A 21,748-nucleotide genomic window follows, 5' to 3' on the forward strand; every position below is an offset into this window, starting at 1 on the left:
TTTATGGATCAAACAATGAATAATGGAGGAAATAATCACCTATGTCAATGCTAATTGGAGGAATCTAATAAATGAAAACAAAGTAACAATCTCCGCCAAAAAAGCAGCAAAGTTCTTGAAAAATGTGTACCTTTTTCAAATCGTATCAAATTACACGGAATCTTCCCAGAATCCTGATGTCTGATTTACAACGTCTAATTCACGAGTCCTGCTTGTGCTCCGATGTCTTACCTCGTAGATGTGGTACAGGTTGGAGCCCTCGTCTGGCCAGTAATGGTAGCACTGCTTCACGCCGCTCTCGACGAGAGGCGTCAGCATGACGATGACCACGCAGCCGTTCTCCCACACCATCTGAAACCAGAACATGTGCTTGCTCAGACTCTTTAACCCTGCGGACTTCTCATTACTGTAACTCCTGGACTGGTGGAGGATAAAGTGGTAGAAGATTCCGGAAAGCAGAGAAATATACTTTACGGACCTTTTTGACATCAGCCTCTCAGTACCGTGATTCCTAAACGGTTAAATACTTGCTAGATATAGAGAGTGAAATCTTGGACAAAAAGGGCAGAAGAACTCACTCAACATTTTATTGACAATTCTTCAGCCATGAAATCTAAAATCCAGACATCATGGTAGGGTTAAAGGTTTGGAGCGGTAACGTCCTCTATCTTCAGCCGTCGGTACCTCCACTTGGTCGGCGAGTCCGTAGCGTGACGTCGTAGCAGTGCGCTGACTACGTAATTTGTCTCAGCAGGACGTCAAACTTTGGGCGAGAATAGACTTTGGCAGTGGAAGAAACACTAGTCGGCCCAATATCGTACCAGTACTCTTGTACCCCAAGGGAAGGGTACTGGAGAATGGAACGGTTGTGGCCGGTTATTTTGGTTTATATTCTGGAGGGTAATGTACGGCGGAAACGCCAAAATAGCAAGTAGGGCCTGTGTCCATTCTGGAGAACACAGGTTTCGGGTTAATTCTGCATTGGCTTCACTTTCACATTTTAAAACACAGTCTGTGTTTGAAACTTTGGAAACAGACTAAATGGAAGTGGAGCGTTGTAATTGCTGCTGCTCCCGACTGGGTGATTTGGAGAGCGAGGTGCGGCGTGCCCTCGTATTTCTCCTGCTGGCAGTCATATTCTCACAGCCGGAGGGTGAGAGGTCTCTGGCTCTGGAGATCCATTCTCCTCGACTGTGATCAGAGGCAACAGTCAGCTGTTAATGGAAGCCATAAAACAACGGCGCTCCCACATCATCACCGTGCCAGATAATCAAGATGGATACACCTGTCGTCCAGTCAGGGACACCAACACCACCGCTGCTGCTCCTGCTGCTGCTGCTGCTGCTGCTGCTGCTCCTGCTGCTGCTGCTGCTGCTGCTCCTCTCAACTCTTTCACTTAACTCTGTTGCACTTTTCCATGGATTGTCATCGCACAGATGTGACCGGACAGTTTCCAAGGGCGACTCATCGGAATCCTCACGGAGAAGATGTTGTGTGATGTGATAAATATTGTGTTGCCTGATAAGTTGCGATAAAAAGGCTGTACACCAATGATTTGTATCGTAACAGCTTTTTATCCTACGAGAGTGCGTCCGTCGTCTACTGTTACATCATCACTGTCCACGTGCATGTCGTTGTATATTGAGGGTCAGGGTTAGGATTAGGCCAGTAGTAATTGTGGTTAAGGTTAGAGTAAGTCTCCAGGAAATGAATGTCAATGCAATGTCCCCTCAAGTCAAGAATGTCCAACATGTGTGAGTGTGTGTGTGTGCGTGTCTGTGTGTGCGTGAGTGCGTATGTCTATGTGTGTCTGTGTGTGCGTGAATGCGTGTGTCTGTGTGTGCATGAGTGTGTGTGTCTGTGTGTGCGTGAGTGCGTGTGTCTGTGTGTGTGCGTGAATGCGTGTGTCTGTGTGTGCGTGAGCGCATGTGTCTGTGTGTGCGTGAGTGCGTGTGTCTGTGTGTGCGTGAGTGCGTGTGTCTGTGTGTGCGTGTGTCTGTGTGTGCGTGTCTGTGTGTGTCTGTGTGTGCGTGAGTGCGTGTGTCTGTGTGTGCGTGAGTGCGTGTGTCTGTGTGTGTGCGTGAGTGCGTGTGTCTGTGTGTGCTTGAGTGCGTGTTTCTATGTGTGTCCGTGAATGAGTGTGTCTGTGTGTGCGTGAGTGCGTGAGGGCGTGTGTCTGTGTGTGTGTTTGTGTGTGCGTGAGTGCGTGTGTCTGTGTGTGTGTGTGCGTGAGGGCGTGAGTGCGTGAGTGCGTGTGTCTGTGTGTGTTTGTGTGTGTGTGCGTGAGGGCGTGAGTGCGTGTGTCTGTGTGTGTTTGTGTGTGCGTGAGTCTGTGTGTGTGCGCGTGAGGGGGCGTGAGTGCGTGTGTCTGTGTGTGTGTGCGTGAGGGCGTGAGTGCGTGAGTGCGTGTGTTTGTGTGTGCGTGAGTCTGTGTGTGTTTGTGTGTGCGTGAGTGCGTGTGTCTGTGTGTGTGCGTGAGGGTGTGAGTGCTTGTGTCTGGGTGTGCGTGTGTCTGTGTGTGTCTGTGAGTGCGTGTGTCTGTGTCTCTGTGTGCGTGTGTGTGTGTGTCTGTGAGTGCATGTGTCTGTGTGTGTGTGTGTTTGTGTGTGTGTGAACATGATGGTAAAACAGAGATTAATAACGACACTGACAGAACAGGCTGGTCTCCCATGCGACTCGCAGCACTAATGAAAATCGGCTAACTCTTGTTTAAGAGGAGAGAAAGTATCGATTGTAAGTGTGTGTGTGTGTGTGTGTGTGTGTTTTACCTGCCAGAAATCAGCCACCGTGGAGGGCAGAGGGCCTTGGGTTGCGATGTACGCCGGGTTCCTGGGATCGTGATCCATCTGAGGAAAGAGAGATGACGACATCAGGTCATAAATATCTCATGATATCGAGCAGAGTCGCCCCCTGGTGGCTGTCCAATATACTCCTACTTCCAAAAAAAACGTCACTCCCTTCTTTAATTAAGACTCTATTGTCCTCAGTGGAAAAGGCAGCACCTGTGTGTTTGAGTGTAATCCCAGTGTCACATTACAGAACGTTCTGACAGACGTGACCACGCCTCGCTCTCTGAAGTTAATCGGTTCTCGTGTTTCCTCAGCTGGAGGAGGCGAGGTGCACCGCGTGACTTCCTCTCCACGACTTGATGGAAATTAGAGCGTGAGGCGTCGAGGACGAGAGACGAGTGTGAGGCGAATGTGTGAGGAAGTGAGTGACACTTCCTGCCTATTACTATGCAAATTGTGTGGTAATAATGGGCAAGACCAATTTAGCTGGAGGCAATTACAGGGGGAGACAAATCATTTCTGCGGCTTCTCTGTGAACACAAACAACATCGTCTCTAATGTTCCTCTGTTCTGTTTATGAAGGCCAGACAATAACGCAACGCTAATGAGCTCAGAGAGAGAAAAGGGCGACATGGCACCGACCATTTACGCTCATTAAAACGTCCGAATGACATAAAATAACGTAGCAGGGGGCAGAGCTGCGCTTTTAAAAAGACGTTTGAAAGTAAAAACTGTTTACGTTTAAGTGTGCGGACACACCCACTGGACAGGTGAGAAAAACAGGAGATTCAGGAGCAGAAATCCACTGATGTGTTTCACAGTTCAACTAAAGACATGGGGAGCAATTTGAATATCAGGGAGTATGAAATTGAAAGATGCACCGGGACAAATAAAGAAAGACAAGAGAGACCGGAGATGACGAGTGGACGTAGAAAAGGAGGGAAAATGTTCAGAAAACAAAAGTAATTCTAACTTTAATCTCAGAACTCTGAAAAGTTCAATCTCAATATAAAAGAAAAACTATTAGAAAAAAAGCAAACGAGATGGTTGTGCCACGCCCACCTTGATGTGGGCGGGCTCAAAGCCTGATTCATTTGCATTATTTTCTGATAAAATTTTCTTAGATTTAGATTTGACGCAGATCTTTTTAGTTTAGTTTAGAATTGATTCAGATCGTATTTATTATATTTATTTGTATTTTTCTTTTTAAATTTGCAAATAAATGTAGTAAAAAAATTATTATTTGACTATTTTACTTTTATCATGATTTATGTTCTCATGGTTGTACTTTTAATTTTTAAATATTCTACAGAAATAAATAATAAACTTACACCATTTTTAATTTTCAATTTCAATTAGTGTGTGTGTGAGTGTGTGTGTGTGTGTGCACAAATGCTCAGTTTTTTAAATGCTAAATGTTTCTCATGCTTCCAAACAGAAACAGAAAATTTCCTCTAAATCTTCTTCCGCTGAACTTTTCTGCAGTAAACACACGAACTAATGTCAGATTATCCGAACTCAAAGTCAATGGCGAGCGCTTTCTCAACAGCCTGCGCCGATCCCTGTTTTCTGTCTCAAATGAGAAGAGATTAATTAATATTCATGGTGCAGAACATAAACACTAGCTGAGGCAAAGCAAGCGTTGCATCAAAATTGATACTGTACGACGCGAGGCTGCTTTTGTTCCCGTGGCGCCCCGCGGTGAAGATTGTGAAGTTCAGGATTTAAGATGAATGTGTTCCTGTTCTCACTGATGCATGTACACGACTGAAAATAAAAACTAACATTAAAACATGTTTTTTTTACAGAGATCATAAAAACAGAAGACTTTTATTTTGAAGGCCAGGTTGAAATGACGCGGTATGAAAATAACGTTTGGTTCATTCAAGGATCGTCTACATCGCTCTCATGTTTAAACAAACAGTGACTTTTATTTGATCAGAATATTAAAATGACGTGAAAAGGTTTGTAGGATTTTTATGAAAGATTTACATAAAAACTGGTCTTTTATTTTCAAAGAATAATTACAAAAAACCCTTCCACATACTGTAATCACAATTCACAAACTGATCTTTGGCCACTAGATGTTCGCATGTTGTCACCAAACACCAAACTAAAGTCTGCAGTATCGTCACAGCAGACTTTTCTGACTCCAAAAGTCTGAAACCAAAGTCCACAGAGAAAACCGTCACTTTTAGCTCACGTGAACACGAGCCGCCGATTGCTAAGTTTGTAATTCTTGGGTCCATCAGTACAAACGGTTTCAAACCTCAAAGTCTGAACTCAGTGGATCAAAGACTCTCGTCTGCAACGATGTAACATTTTCTCTCTAGACTTTGGTTCAGGAAAAGCCCGGTTTACAAAAGTGACACAAACTCAGGTTTGAGCGACACTGAGATCAAACATATGATTATGATATTGCAGACTTAGATCATGGAGGGTTAGGGTCCAAAGGCGAGTTCAGAGTGCGGGTACTTACGATGGGGCTGGCATTGATGTAGTCAGAGTTCCCGTGGCTGCTCTCCACCTTCAAAGTGATCCTGGAGTGATCGTCTGGAAGACAAACGGAGGAATTCATCGCAACTGTTCCAAAAAACAAGTCCAGTGATCAGGAGTTCGCGAGTAAACAAGAGTCTCCCCGTTGTCTTAATGAAGGAGAACAAAGAAAGTCTCTGTCACATTTACTGGTTTGTGAAGTTTGATTTCAGAACTTAAAAAAGTGTCCTCGGCTTTTTCTTCAGACTTGATCATCAATGTATTCACCGTCGAGAGGAAACTTAAGATTTAATGGGACGAGTAAGTCGTTTTCAACATAATCAGTTCAATAACCGATAAACTGTCCACTGATACAAAAGTATTATGTTTGCTTCAGTGGTTGAAGTTAAGTTAAAGTTAAGTCTCCAGGAAACCGATGTCCCCAAATTTGAAATTGGATGATTTGTATTTCTGTCTCGGACTCAGTTTAGGAACATTTGGACAAAAAGTAACGCATCATAGGAAAGTGAGGACAGTTAGGGAAGGAGACAAAATCTGGGACAGTAGGACAATTTGGGAAATAAAACACAGTGGGAAAGTGAGGACAGTTTTGGTAATTTAGGAAGTGTGAGTGAAGTCTGAAAAAAGACTACAACTTAGGAAAGCAAGGACAGCTTGGCATAGTGAGGACACTTTGGAATGAATAAGAAAATAATGGAAAGGTGAGGGGACAGCTTTTGAACACTGGGGCAAGTCGGGAAACATTGAGGACATTTGTTCACACATCTTAATAATAAGACAATAAGGAAAGGTTAGCGAAACCAGGGACACTTTAGAAAAGTAGGGACAGTTTGGGACTTTGCAGAAGTTAGAATGATTTGGAAGAAAATAGAATATAACGGGAAAGTGAGGACAGTTTTTAAAATGACAGACAAACTTGCTCTGCCAGTAACATTCGTGCAGTGATGACGGGAATATTTGGTGCGTGGTGAATGAGTCTGACTCCTGATTGACACGTTTCAGAGCGGCGAGCCGTCCTCAAATCTTCTGCAGAAGCCAGTGATGCTTCAAATGTGGGAAGTGCAATTTCTTCCCGACAAACTTCTCCTGCTTCATTTTTTTAAAGACGGGTTATTTCCACAGAAGCTTAGACATTTGAATCATTGATGAGGGCAGTGCAGGAGAGCTTTAATAGAAACCTCATTTACAGCCCTGCTGCTCACTGCAGCTGCTCACTGCAGCGATAATGGAGACTGTGCTCGGAGAATACTGGGAATGTTGTGGTGAGGTGTTGCCATGTTTGAGCGAGAGTCACCAGGAAGTGTCACCTACTGTCTTTCCTTTACACGAATGACGAAAAACAACATTCATTAATGTCTTTTTTACTTTTTTGCCTCCAATGCATCGTTTGAGTCATTAAAGGTCACATACGCTACATTTAGCCTCACATGATGTTAGCAGACATAATCATTTATGTCATAACAATGGAGTCGAGTTGCGTTTCCCAAACTTTTCTAAACGTGAGCGACGTTTTAAAGACGATAAACCAATCGTGTCAAGAGCAAAATATCTGAAACAGCTCATTTGTAACTGAAGAATTTCTGGGAGCCGTTCAGGGAATTGATTTTAACTTTATTTTAAGCATGTTCTTTAAAACATAAACACAAAAATCCCATCTAAATGGTTTGGAAAATTCAGTAAGTTTGTTTGTGGACGCCCAAAAACATCTACCTCAACCTATCTTTGGGTCCCGACCCAGGCGTTGGTTATCACTGTGGTAGAACAGGAAGCCTGTGCTCTGGTAGCTGGTCCGTCCAAAAACATCCGCACACTGTTTCATTTAAATGTGAATATGAGCCACGGCCACATTTAAAGTTTTTGTTTGTTTTTGTTTGTTAGCTTGTCCTGCTGAAACAACGCCCTACGACCTCAGAAATTCAGAGTTCCAGCTACAAATGGAACGCAGAGTAATGTTTCTGTAGCCTTTGTTTCGTGCCCACTATGGTTATTTTCAACAAGGGTCTAAATGATGAAAGTCACATAGAAGCAGAAAAGCATAAAACACAGGTTTGAAGTCTTACATGCCACCACAGCAGCAGAGCGGTTCTTCTTAACGTTGCCGTCCTTCAGGCCGATGGTGGAGGCGTTTGGTTCCGCCTGATACGCACACAGCGCCTCCCACTCCTTCTCCAGGCGGTCCTTGTTCTTCAGGTGGTCCTCCATGTAGGACTGGAGGAGAAGAGGAGCAGAAGGAGGAGGTGAGTAAAGGAGTCAGACAGAAGATTGACGGATGGATTTCTGTATGTGATGCCCCATCGCTGGAATATAAAGACAGGACCTCTGTCCGTCACCACGGTTACCACGGTTACTAAACAACAGTCAAGTCTGAGGACTTCTAAGGGGGGAAAGTATGTAGCACTGGAAGAGACGTGAGAGGAAACATGAAATGAAGGTGGAATAAAGTAAAATAAGAGATCCCGCAAAGTCTCCAAGTTTGACCCATGGAAACAAAAAAGTAGCATAGCAAAGAACACACAAACACTTTGCAAGATCTCGTTTTTGTCAACCTTCGATTTGTTTTCCTTCCATCTCCCTCACGGGGCTCCGTACAAAAGCTAGCAATAGCTGCTCCACTTTTGCCGGCCATCTCATGCAAGCTCCGCCCCCAAAACATAGTAATGTTTTTGTAACCGTAAAACATTTCTGAGTGATAAAAATTGTTTGTTTTTTGCATAATTATTCCATCTGTTTTGTCTGTATTTAGAAAATGTACGGACACATTTACGGAGTCTTAAAAATCAAGTCAGTAAGTGTGGAAAAATAAAAAACAGTAGCAGCAAAAGTAGCTGTCGTGGACAGAATATCGTTAAAACTGTGATTAAAATGAAAAATTTGCTTCTCTTCACTTTTGCTAAAGAACTGGTTCGATATCTATCTTTCTTTTGGATTTTTTTTTGTTAATTTCAGACAAGTTCATGCATCGATGTCTCTCAGGGAGCGTTATGAGAATTTTAAAAACAAAGATGAAAGTGTTTCAGGACTAAATTACAGACCTACGCTTTAATCAGTGAGTGTAAATCGGTCTTATCTTCTCTGACTCTGGTTAATGAAGATAATTTCCAGCCGGGTCATTATTACCTCAGCCAGTATTTCATAATGAAAGCAGTCAGAGTGACAGAGTGATCAGTTGGCCTTGGGTTCACGCGCACATGTGTGACAGTGTAGACTGCGACGAGGCGGTGGACGTGGCGCCTCCGTGTCAGACGTGGACATCGGCGGCCGTCGCGTCACAAAGTATGGATTGTTTGTAATGGATGAGGGAACAAAAATGAGCTGGCGAGGCTCTTTAAATGGCTCCGGCGATGATTTATGGTGGCAGTTACAAAATGGGGCGGCCGATCTTAATCAGAATTAGATTAAAAAAAGAAAAAAGAAAAAAAAAGGCTAATGGCTTCCCACTAAAATGGGAGTTGGTTAAAAATGGAGGGGGAAAGTGTTTTAATCAAAGGTTTATACGGGATCACATGGACTAACTGATCAGTCTTTGTAGTCTAAAACACAAGAGATCATTTATGTTTGAACGTAGCAGAGTGACAACAAACGATTCAATGAATCTCTCCTTTCAGGGTTCAAAGAAAGTTTGAAATGTAAAATAATTACAGCTTAAAATGCAAATTGACATCCAGTACTATCATTTCAAGTGTAATGTTTTATGTATCTTCTCTGCACTACAGTGCAGTACCACTAATAGAGACAGGGGGCGACAGAGAGCAGAACTGTAGCTAGATAAAACCGGCTCTGTATTTGTGTGCAGAATGTCGTTAAAAAATTGTGACAATGTCACTTCTCTACATGTTTGTTGAAGAAGTGGTTTGATATCGGAGAGTTTACGATAAGTGAGTTCACGATAAAGTGAGTTTATGATAAAGTGAGTTAACGATAAAGTGAGTTAACGATAAAGTGAATTTACGATAAAGTGAGTTAACGATAAAGTGAGTTCACGATAAAGTGAGTTTACGATAAAGTGAGTTCACGATAAAGTGAGTTTACGATAAAGTGAGTTAACAATAAAGTGAGTTTGTGACAGAAAAAAGGTCCCGAAGAGGTAAGACATACAAGAACACACACACACACACTCCATCACCCTCTCACCTCTGCCCTCACTCTCTCCCTCCCTAATGCCACAGTAACAGGGTTTTTGTGTAAAAGGATTATTGCAATCCAATCAGCAGATGCTGAGATCACCATGTGTCGACCAAACACTGAATAATCCTCTCACCGCCGGGGGAATGAGGGGGTGGGGAAGGTTTGGGCAGAGTGTGTGTGTGTGTGTGTGTGTGTGTGTGGGGGGGGGGTTAAAGGAGCTCAATAAAAACTGCTTTGCAATAAGACTCAACCTGTCATCCTGAGCCTCTGACACTCAATCTGAGCACCTGTAGCAAACACAGTGGGGGGCCGATGTAATCCAGCGGCCATTTTGGGTCGAAGCAGAATACTGTGACTTATTAAAGAAATAAAGATTGTGTTGTTTAATCAGAGTCTGTGTATAAAGTACCTTAAAGGTGATACTTGAGTAAAAGTGTGCGATCAGGACTTGATCGCACTTTTACTTAATAATATTAAGTAAAAGTCTTAAAGTTTATGACATCTACTGTACACATTTTAACCACTTCTCATAACCAAATCAAATCTACGCTTGCTTTAGTCAGCAACATCTTAAACGTAACATATTAAATGTTCTCCACTTTATTTTCCTGTTTTCTTCAACTTTCAGACTGAGAATGAAGTTTGTTCAGAGAGAACCTCACACAGAGGAGCTGTGGATCCACTGCTGCCTCCATCACTACGTTCACACATGTTCATATGTGACTTCTGTCTTTGAATATTAATTCCACTTCAGTCATATTTTTTTTATCTGATGGTTAACCCAAGATACGTTACATGGAACACAGTGAACTCGGGGGTTTCCCACTTCCCTTATGACGTAAAAACCTGAACGTTCGCTTTAGAAAATGTCATTAAAAACAAACATCATCCATCAACCATGAGTCAGTTGGACTTCATTTTAGAGGCCGGTGTCACAGTTTTAACGTCCACTTCCAGAAGCCACACCCACTCTTCCTGTGACACCTGGGCTGCAGAATAATAATCTATAACATTTAATTTATCGACGACAAAGACGAGATAATGAGGAGAAGAGAGGGAGGGGAGTCGTTTCTAGTGAGTCGAGTTGTGTATGAAAACAGATCGGTGACGTTGTTGCCATGGTTACACAACACAGCCCAGATCTCAAACTCAAACAGTGCAAATTTACAGCGTCGCTGTACGACGTCACAGCAGAGGAGCGGAAAATCGACGACGAGGCTGCGAAAATAAAGCAGCCTTAGAAGAAATTAGCTTGTTGGTTCGTCTCAGGTGTCGTGACGCCACGATTCCGATCTTAGAAGGAAAACGATAAAATATGCTGTGGTGATGTTGTTGTTGTTGGAAGATTTCAATTTCAACACAGGAAAACTACTTATATCTGCGACCAGGTGAGTGTTCCAGTGCTTCACACTGCGCTGCCACCCACAGGTGGCCATGACACGGCTCATTTTTCTAGATGAAAACTTCCCTAATAATCTGGTGTGTACGATGTTTGCGTGCATACGAGGGAAAACTGAGTCATTCTTGTTTTACGCAGATGTGATTGGTTAGCATGGCTCTACACGTCATGACACACTGCCACCAACAGGTGTGGCCATGACACAGCTCAGTGGCGTATTTATGTGGTTTTTTATAAATGAAAATCTGGTGTGTACGATGTTTGCGAGTTTACGGAGGAAAGTGAAGTCGTTTTTTGCAGGATTCTGATTGGCTAGCATGGCTCTACGGTTCCCGATACACTGCCACCTACAGGTTTGGCAAGGTCATTACAGCACTCAGCGGCGATGTTATGGGGAATTTTACAGATGAAATCTTGTGTGATGTTTGTACAAGTTATTGATTGCAAAAGTCGCCTCACACATGTCATTAAAGCGTAAACAAGCAGATTTTCCTCTGAAAACACAGTCCAACAGCTCAGAGTGTGTAAAATGAGAAGTGGGAGCGGGTGGAAGTGACATCCAGCGACTGCCTCTCAGAAACCACTCACCAGTATCATGTGACCGGTGGAGATGTCCATGCTGGAGTGGACGGGCTCCTCGCTCCAGGAGGAGATGCTGCTCCGCGCAGACGGACTGACGGCTGCGCCACCGCCGCCGTCGCTGAACTGTGACGACACGCTGTTGATCCTGGACGAGATGGGTTCTGGACGCTCGGCTGGAGGTTTGACCGCCATACGCTGACGACACAGTTCCTGCAGGAGAACAAGGCTCAGGTCAAACAGACGAACTCAACCAAGAAAACAACACTGACCCTGGTTTGGGATCTATGTCACTGTAATTACAGAAGAGGCGTAAACTTGATGTTTATGTGGTATTTAATGGTATAACAAAAGGTGAATTTGTTAATATCTACATTGCATCAGGTTGTAAAGTTTATATTAGTTATGAATGGAATGTTGTTTTTCACTTTTTCTTTTTAATTTATGTTTAAAATAAAGAAATGAATTAAAACACGAACTTGCTAATGCTAATCATCGGGCTCAGGCGTAAATCGCGACGTCTCACTACATCTATATCGTCAGTTATTAAGAGTTAAAAATCACAAATAAGTGTTTTCAGGTCCAATCTGTTGATAGATAACTTCTCTAAGTGCAAAAATACACATATTTCTTTGTGAAATAATAATAATATTTATATATAATATTCTAATTATTTAATAATAATTATAATAATAATTGTTATATGGAAACAGACGACACCAAACATTTAAAGTCTAAATATTTCTTCCTTTTTTTTTGTTTAAATATATTGATCAGTGTATATAGTTCACAGTGTATATTGATCACTGAAATCTCAGATGTCTTGTTTTTATCCCCAAATCAAAATTCATCAGTTTTAATGATTTCTAAAAACAGAGAATATTCACATTAAAGGAGGTGAAAGATAAAATAACTCAAATAGTTTAACGAGCGACACGGTGAGTTTGTACTAATCTAAAAATGGGTGTGGTTAATGTGTGACGACCTTCAAGGAACAAACACTTCAAAAAACTTTTTTTTAATAAAACCCTGGTTCTCTGTTTCAATCATGGCGCTGCCATGACCCGGAGATTCTGGAAACACGTGGGAGCGACAACAATGAGCAAGAGAAACTTATCGAACACAACAAAGCCGACGTCCAGCAGCTGCAGTAAAGTGGCAATTATTTCAAGGACGTGTGCAAATAAAAAACAAGGAACTCTGAATTTTTACATGAGAAACGTTTCTGTGTCGGAGTTCTGTCGCTGTGTGTCTTTCTGTGCTTGGACTTTACCACCTCCAACAAGGACTGTACCACCTCCAACAAGGAGTGTACTACCTCCAACAAGGACTGTACCACCTCCAACAAGGAGTGTACTACCTCCAACAAGGACTGTACCATCTCCAACAAAGACTGTACCACCTCCAACAAGCACTGTACCACCTCCAACAAGGACTGTACCACCTACACCTCCAACAAGGACTGTTCCATGGCTCAGCTCAGCACGGCTCAGCACGGCTGATTTACTTTGCTTCATAGTTGCTCTCGGTGTTGCAATGTAACAAAGTACAAATACTTCTACATTTCGTAATTGTTCACTCTGATTGTCGTGTGCACGTTTGACATTTACAGACACAGGACGTGTGGCTAAAGTAGCCGCTAACATTGAGCACTGATACAAAATTCAGTTTGTGGTTGGATGAAATTTTTGAACAGTGAGATTAAATCTGTGAATTTATCCTTAATAAGATTATTATGATAGATTTTAGTATTTGAGCCATTTGTTCATTGACTAAAAAAAAGCTCATATTTGATATCAGAGCGATTTCCTTTAGTTTATGTTCAAAGACGTTCAGAACAGAACCTTAGTTGGGCAATAACAAAAAACACTAACCCAAAAGAACACAGGCAGAACACAGGCAGGACCACTCACAGAACACAGATATTGAGCGGGTCCTGCACTAGAAGTTTTATAAAGTCAATATAGCGATGAATCACAACACAAGTTCTAAGTTTAAGGTCCGGAATTTCGTTCGTGATTATTTTCGAACAAATCCCGACTGAGAACGTATTTACTTCAATTGTTTTGATTTGAATGAAGTCATTCTTCAGCCTGAGTGAATAAAAACTCACTGTGTCAACACCATGGAGGCCAACTATCGAAACTTTAACAAGGCGCGTCTGCCTCATCAGCTCTGCTTTAATGAACCGAGGTTAAAGGAGCAGCCCGCCTCTTTTGGGCATCGGGCCAAGGAATGTGATTGACGCCGCATGAGCGACGCAAATCAGGCATCACGGTGGCAGCCATGTGCCACCCTGAGGACCCCGTCTTTAATAAAAAGCTTGTTAGTGGCTCTGGGTTTGGGGGTCGGGTTGAGCCGGTGCCAGCGGGGCCCTGGTGTGTCCACAGAGACGCCTCTGTTTACACAAACCTTTGACCACAACACGTGTGTGCGTGTGTTTCTGTTCTCAAACAAACAAAGAGAAGCAGGAAGGACAGAGAGTGATGGAAAAAAGACTGAATAAAACAAAATAATTTATAACCATAAGTAGCTAACAAAAGGTGAATAAAAATGGTAAAAAACACATATTTAAATATTTTAATAAGATATTATGACAAAATGTTGTCATAATAAAATGTTTTTTTAAATAAATAAATCATTTTGTTCAATCATTTTCTTTGCAAAACTAAAATCAATCAATAAATTTAAATAGAACCCTGTGTCACCAGGCGACAGGTTAGCGAGAGGCAAAATGTAGATATTTTCAAAAGTGTGGGGGCCTAAATTCGACCCCTGGGGAACACCGCAGTTTAACTTCAAAACACTCAGATGTGAATTTATTAAAGTACAGATTTGTTAACCAGTTAAGTGTCACCAGGAGACACAGTGATATAAAGGTGAGTGTCATCGGCATAGTGGATGACATTAGCAAGAGAAAAAATGTGGACATTTCAAAAGTGTGGTGGCCAAAAATCGAACCACAAATGTTTGGATGTTTGAAATGTTCAGATAAGGCCATGCTCATTAGTAGCAGTTTAAAAAAATCAAGATGAGGAAACTTTATTGTCAGTGTGCAGTGGACAACGTTGTTTCCTGGACAACCAAACAACACAGGTGCGTTTTTTATTCTGTCTATTAATCTCTGCTGCTGGATCACAAGTAATTTCTCCATTTTTTTGTGGATAAATCCCGTTCTACTTTACTCTCTTCTGTTCTATAATCGTGAGATTATTACAATCAGAACACAAATAATAAATGGTATATTTAACGATGAAAAGTATGCAAATATGGAGTTGGATAGTGGAGATATCGTTTAATGAGATATTTAAAGGGGTTAAGATAAAATCTCAATTTGCGGAAAAATTTAGTTGAGTTCAACAAAGTGCAATCCCATTTAAATCCCATCTGATTGTTATTTTATTTTATTATTTTTTTTACATCTAGTTGATAAAAGTTTGACTCAGATTTAAAGATAAAAACTGAATTTGCGACGTCGTGAACTCCGGGGAGCGACTGACTGACATCATCGCACCGAGCGTTCCGACTCTCTGCACACGTCCCTCTGTCGACGCCTGTCAGCCAATCCCATGTCACTGTTTCACTGGGATGTTTGGAGTGAAGGGCCTGGCCGGGGAGAGTGGGAGGGGCCTTGTGTGTGACAGGTTTGTGTGTGTATTCTTCGGACCCGTTGCCAGACCTCAGTCTTAAGATGGGCATATGAAATTCATGGGGGGGGCACAATTATTAGCCTACAGTTCGTATATTTTTTATTATCCTATATTCTATTCGCGCAGCATGTAATCATCACGTTAAACCGTTGTATAGCTTACAACCAGTGCGTCATTTGTAAATCATAAGGTGCCGGAACGCAAAGTACATATGACAGCGCAGGGATGACGAGACAGGCACAGGTCATCAACATCAACACACACGGCCACTTACAATGCTGTGGGACTTACAACAAAAATAATATCCATGGTATAAATGTTATGACAATAATTTCTTGCTGTCACTGAGCAACTCCACACTGCCAGGGTTGCCTCTCTCTCCTCTGTGCTCATCCTCTTGGACCTTTCTGCAGCATTTGACACAGTTAACCACCAGATCCTTACTTCAACACTTACCCTACACTTATCCTACTCTCATCCTATCTTCAAAACTGAACATACAGAGTAACCTGGAGAGGATCTGTGTCGGAACCCTGTCCTCTAGCTACTGGGGTCCCTCAGGGTTCTGTCTTGGGCCCTCTCCTCTTCTCTCTGTACACCAACTCTCTTGGTTCTGTTATTCACTCTCATGGTTTTTCCTATCACAGCTACGCCGATGACGCCCAACTCATTCTCTCTTTTCCCAGCTCCGACACATATGTAGCAGAACGGATCTCCGCTTGTCTGACCGACATCTCAGTGGATGTCTGACCATCATTTGAAACTCAATCTCGAAAAGACTGAGTTTCTTTTTCTCCCAGGAAAGGGCTCTCCCTCCACAGATCTGACCATCACCTTCGACAACTCTGTGGTAGCTCCTTCCAAACTTCCAACTTACCAAAATTCTCTCACACTACACCGCTCCTCTGCTCCCTTCACTGGCTTCCTGTAGCTGCTCGCATCCGCTTCAAGACTCTAGTGCTTGCGTTCCATGCTACAAACAGATCCGGTCCAGCCTACATCCAGGACATGATCAAAACCTACACCCCAGCCCACCCACTCCGCTCTGCATCGTCAAACCGGCTTGCTGCCCCCTCTCTGAGAGGATCGCAGAGGCATTCACAGAACTCAAGACTGTTCACTGTCCTAGCTCCCAAATGGTGGAACGAACTCCCGGACATCCGGACAGCAGAAAGCCTCCACATCTTCCGGCGCCGACTAAAAACACATTTCTTTCGACTCTACCTCGACTAAGACAACGACAAAAAAAAAAGAAAAAAAAAAAAACCAAGCACTTACTTGTGACTGCACTTATGACTAGCACTTTATAGTTTGGCTTACTTGAAGCACTTACTTACTTCTAGCTCTTGTTTGTACCCAAATGTTTAAATGCACTTATTGTAAGTCGCTTTGGATAAAAGCAACTGCCAAATGACATGTAATGTAATGTAAAAAGTGAGAAAATGTGTTAATTTACGAACAGAAATTGAATCCGTTCTTAAAATTACAGCCCCTTTTATTTTTTGTCATTTATAACTCAATAGAAATGAATTATTTCTTTAAATTTAAAACTGTTTAATTAATTAATGCATTAATATATCTATATCAGGGACGGCGTTTAGCTCACTTGGTAGAGCTGCCGCCTCATGTTGAGACTACAGTCCTGACATTTGCGTCTTGATACACACAAGGGAAGCTCTCTTCTGATTTTATTGACTGTGCCAACCAGGCCCATATTTTTAATGTTTTAATGACAAAGAATGTAACATTAGAATGTATCAAGTACTTTCTTTAGCTAATATGATAATATAAAATACAAATTAAAGTAATTTTTTTTTAAGAGATCTGTGCTTCAAGTGGGGGGGGGCACATGCACTCTTGGGGGTGGGCTCGGCCCCATATAGCCCATAGTGACAGGTGTGGTGTTCTTGTATTTGTTACCTCTTTAGGACTGTTTTTTTTCTGACCATAAACACTGACCTTGACGGGAGTCAGTAGTCCTCATGGAGACCAAAACCTTAGGCAGAATCTCATTTTCTGAGGAACTGGTTTAGGACTAAGATTCGACAACTGAAGTAAGCAAGTCGTCATCATTTATAATACTGGTAACTTTAGTTGCTCACTTTTTAGGTTGAGGAGCTTGGTGATGTGTGTGTGACAGCTAACATGATGGAACTGCAGTTGTATCAGGCCGTCAAGACTTCCTGTCAACTTAAACTGCATGCAGCCCTGGAGACGACACACTCACACACACACGGCTGACAAAGAGACGCAGCTTACACGACTAAGACAGGAGCTGAACATCGAGCTCTTTCACCACCGATGACGTCGACGACAACTTCTCTGTGTCGAGTAAACCCTCACAGAGAGAACGTTCATCTTATTTAAATAAAACCAAACATGTAAACAACGGCTCACATGACTTTTTCATTTGCATTTTCCAATTAGAGGATTAAACGAAAAGCTCGGAGGTAAGTAACCGCGAAGATAAGATTTTCAAAAACGACGGTTGAGCACATGTTTTTTGTGCCGAGTGATGAAGGGACAGGAACGTCGTCATTGGACATGTGGAATATCACACTTACAGGGATAGATTAGGGTTTTTCATGCAGTGTCGTTGAACGATGAACCACAACAACTTGACACACCTGTAATACAGCTGTACATCTTTAACACACCTGTAAACCTGTAACACACCTGTAATTCACCTGGATGGAAACTGATTTGTAAACCACTCACTCTACCACACCAAAGTCCATAGAGAAAATTATAATTTTTTACGGAGCCCCGGACATGACATGATAAAAAAATCTAAATAAATTGTGCCCACGAAATAGCTATAACGTGCACACGAAATACTACTTTGTGGCCACAAAATAAGTATAACGTGCGCATGTTATACTTATTTCGTGGCCACAAAGTAGTAATGTGCACACGAAATACTAATTAATAATACTATCATTCCTGAACACCTGGGTAAGCAAATCGAGCAGTGTTGTGTTGTTATTGTCGTACCTGCGCCGGTAAAAAAACCTGCCTCTCAATATTCTGTTAAAATGCCTCTGGGTAATAATGGTTCCTTGCAATGACAGGCTTCTCAGAATGTCTTGTAGCTCATTCACAGCCTAAAATAAAACTCTATCACGCTATCTCTGTCCATCGTGTAGCTTTAGCCACTCTACTGCCTCGACCTTTGACCTTAGAGGATGTGCGCTTGATTTGCTTATCCAACTGTCCAGGAAAATGATATTATTAATTAGTTTTTCGTGTGCACATGATACTTCGTGGCCACGAAATAGTATTTTGTGCGCATGTTATAGCTATTTCGTAGGCACAGTTTTATTTATTTATTTATTTTTTTTACCATGTCATGTCCGGGCCTCTGTAATGTTTAGCTCAAGGGGACACAGGAGCTGCTGGTCCTCTGCTGCCTCGTGTGGTCACTTTGTGTCACTGAGGTCAATCTGAACGAAGGATTTCAAACATCAAAGTGACAAAATAAGACATTTAACTCACTGCTGGAGGCAGCAGTGGATCAACAGCTCCTATGCTGCTGTGATTTAAAACCACTGTTTTTCTGTCTGGGGTTTGGTGTGGGAAAGTGAGGCGTGTAGATAGAAACAGTAGTTTCAGGTCAGAGAAAATCTTTTAAGAGCGACATTAATCAGAAAACATATACTTCAGATGTTGTAGGCAAGATAAGAGAAGACTTATCTTATCACCACTGGTAGAAATGTCTCAAACATTAAGTTTCCATGTTTGATAAACAGCTGATAATTATGCAAAACACTGACATCATGATCATCAAGTCCCCGTTGATGAGGAGAAGCAGCAGAAACAGCAGCAGCAGAAACAGCAGCACAGTCTATTTCAGAAGGTAAACGTCCCCGGAGGAGAGCGTAAAATGTAAGCACTTAGGGGAAGGGCCGGGCTCATTATAAAATCAATGCTCTCAGGACCACTCTCATTTAAAAACACGCGGTGAAAAGGTCGGGGGGGGGGGGGGGGGGGGGGGGAGCCACTTAATATTGATTCTTTAAATTAAATTTCACACCCAGCTATTCCGGCCAAAGGATAATTACAGTGACCTGTTGGATCGGCGATATTACAGCAGGAGGATCGAGGAGGGTCAGAATTCACTGCATGGAGTCGGTCTGATCATCACACGCCGAGTTTGTGAAAGTCAAAGACAACTTTCTTTATCTGTGGTGCGTTTACATCAGATTCTATGCAAACTTTCACAACACTGACTAGGACAAGTTTACTCGCAGAATCTCTTCGATGCACCTCCAAAAAAGTTATGTTAACACACCCAAAATGTGTTTTTGTTTTATGTTTTAAACAAACATCAGTCCTTTCCATAGGTATCAAATATTAATGAATTTAAAAAAATGTTACCCTTACGTTTTTGTCATGATGCGTTTTCAATATTTCTTTTGGCAATGTCATATTTCACGTTAACGCACCTAGACATAAAAACACCACAAAAATGAAGCTACAAAAATTGTATAAATTATTTAAGCCAACATCAGTTCTCATCATACATGTCAAACATGAATGCATTAATACATTTTTTAACCCTTCAATTGCCAAGTTTTTGTCGCAACAAATCAAAAATAGTGATTTGAATGGGTTTCAATGAGGACATTTTTGTCCGTAGAGTGTGTAATAATAATAGTAATATAATATTACTTGATAAAAAATTAGAATTCACATCCTGGCATATTTCTTTTAACAATATGCCTAAAAAAACATAAAATATTCAACATTAAAAGCCAAAAACACAAAAATGTGTCAAGGAGTGTTTAAAGGTTAACTAGCAATACTTAACTAACACAACCTGCAAATAATCATCTACAGTTAACTACTGTACATTCATAAGTTATTGGCTAAATTCACACACTGGGTCTTTAAATTAAATACATTTTACACTTAAAGTCTGATACATTTTTATTTTGCATCTTAATTCCAAAAGTAATTTAGGATACTTCAGGACAAAGTTTAGTCATGGCATCTTTTGCGTTAACTAGCGATACTTAACTAACATGACCCACAAATAATCATTATCAGCTAACTACTGTACATTGCGACAAATGACTCAAATTACATGATGGACACAAATTTTTGACGTTACATTGAAATTTGACGTAAGGACGGTGCAGTGCAACCTCCTACCTGATAAGTGGCAGTAGCATCACCGCTGGTGTCTGTTCCCAGGTTGGTGAGCTTCTCCTTGAGCTTGTGGTGGGAGCGATGGCGGAGGCAGTAGACAGTAGTGGAGGCCAGCAGCACGCCGACGATGCACAGGATGGACACGACAGTCAGGATGAGGAACTTGGTGGACTCGGCCTGACTGAACTTGGACGGGATCTGGTTGATCTGGCTTTCCTGTGGACGACAGAGGAATTTTTCATTTTTTAAACATTCGTTTTGTTGGTTTTTTCAGGCAGCATTTGTTTTTTCCTGAAACCAAATGAGACCATATTTAAATGAGAGGGTGGAGCATGAGGGCTGTTCATGATCTGTCACCTGTCAATCACAAAGACGCCATGCCCTAAAACAGAACTTCCTTTATATTCTATGGAACAAAATGGAAGCTGTAATGAATAATTAAAAACAACCTTAAAACTAAAATGTTTATTAACAGTAACATTACTTTGTTACTGTACACACATATAACACACCTGTACACCTGTTACACACCCGTACACACCTATAACACACCTGTACACACCTATAACACACCAGTACACCTGTTACACACCTGTACACACCTATACACCTGTTACACACCTGTTACACACCTATAACACACCTGTTAGACACCTGTTATACACCCGTACACACCTGTAATAAATACCTAAACCTAGAACTTAAATATCTACTTCTTTCTGGCACAAAATTCAAGCACTTTCAATGACCCATGTCTATTTAGGACAATTTTCAAAAAAATGTCAAGTGCCTTGAACATATTTTTTTTTTTTTTTTAAATTCACAAACTTTTTTGGATCAATCCTACACTTTCTTCAGATGGTTCAGATGAAAATGTTTGATTCTACATCAGAAGGTGATGAAGAGGAATAAATCACACTGTTCTTTTCTCGAGTATTTGCTACAACACCACCCAATTCAGAAACTCCTCTTTAGCTGTTATTGAAAGAAATTTCCTTTCCGACCTTCTCACTGTCTCATCTGCTGCTTGAGTAAACACAATGGACACACACACACGAACAGTGTCTGACGAAAGTCTCTGAACTGCTTCTGGAGAGCGTTTTTGTTTTTATTGAACTGTTCATTATAAGCTTCGCCTTCGCTGTTCGTTTCCAGCGAGCTCGACATAATGGGCCCGCCTCATTTCACCCGACTATAAAGAGTTAACAATGGGCGACATCATTTCCCGTCATTACACACACACACGGCATAATGATCTTGACAACAAAAAAACCCTGGGCAGGAACTAAAAGAGAGGAGACAATGACAAGACTCACAATTCCAACTGACAAAGAATCGTCAATAGCGATCAATCACTAAAGAAGAAGAAACTAGGACCGTGGAGTCATGAAAGGCCCTCGCAGCAGTTCCCTGACTTCAGCTCCATCCACGTTTCGCCTTAGGGGGCGCTATAGAGTGACGCAGGGGTCCTATATCGGTCAACGTTTGGCAAAGTTATATGGCACTTTCTGTTTGGTGGCGAATGGTCTGAATTCGTCAAACTTCCGATGGTTGCCGTG

The 21,748-nt window shown here is 41.8% G+C and overlaps 1 protein-coding gene across 1 annotated transcript in view; it reads right to left on the minus strand.

Annotated features, from left to right (window-relative positions):
• Positions 1–21,748, minus strand: part of LOC131445625 (receptor-type tyrosine-protein phosphatase N2-like) — a 110,515-nt gene that overhangs the window by 12,121 nt on the left and 76,646 nt on the right. The window contains exons 13-18 of the mRNA XM_058616432.1: positions 20,193–20,405; positions 11,398–11,601; positions 7,346–7,493; positions 5,269–5,342; positions 2,769–2,846; positions 232–351 (exon numbers count right to left, since the gene is read on the minus strand). Of these exons, the coding sequence (XP_058472415.1) occupies positions 232–351; positions 2,769–2,846; positions 5,269–5,342; positions 7,346–7,493; positions 11,398–11,601; positions 20,193–20,405 (837 nt within the window). The remainder of the gene's footprint in view (positions 1–231; positions 352–2,768; positions 2,847–5,268; positions 5,343–7,345; positions 7,494–11,397; positions 11,602–20,192; positions 20,406–21,748) is intronic.

Source organism: Solea solea, chromosome 1 (genome assembly GCF_958295425.1).
Source record: "Solea solea chromosome 1, fSolSol10.1, whole genome shotgun sequence".
NCBI lineage: Eukaryota > Metazoa > Chordata > Actinopteri > Pleuronectiformes > Soleidae > Solea > Solea solea.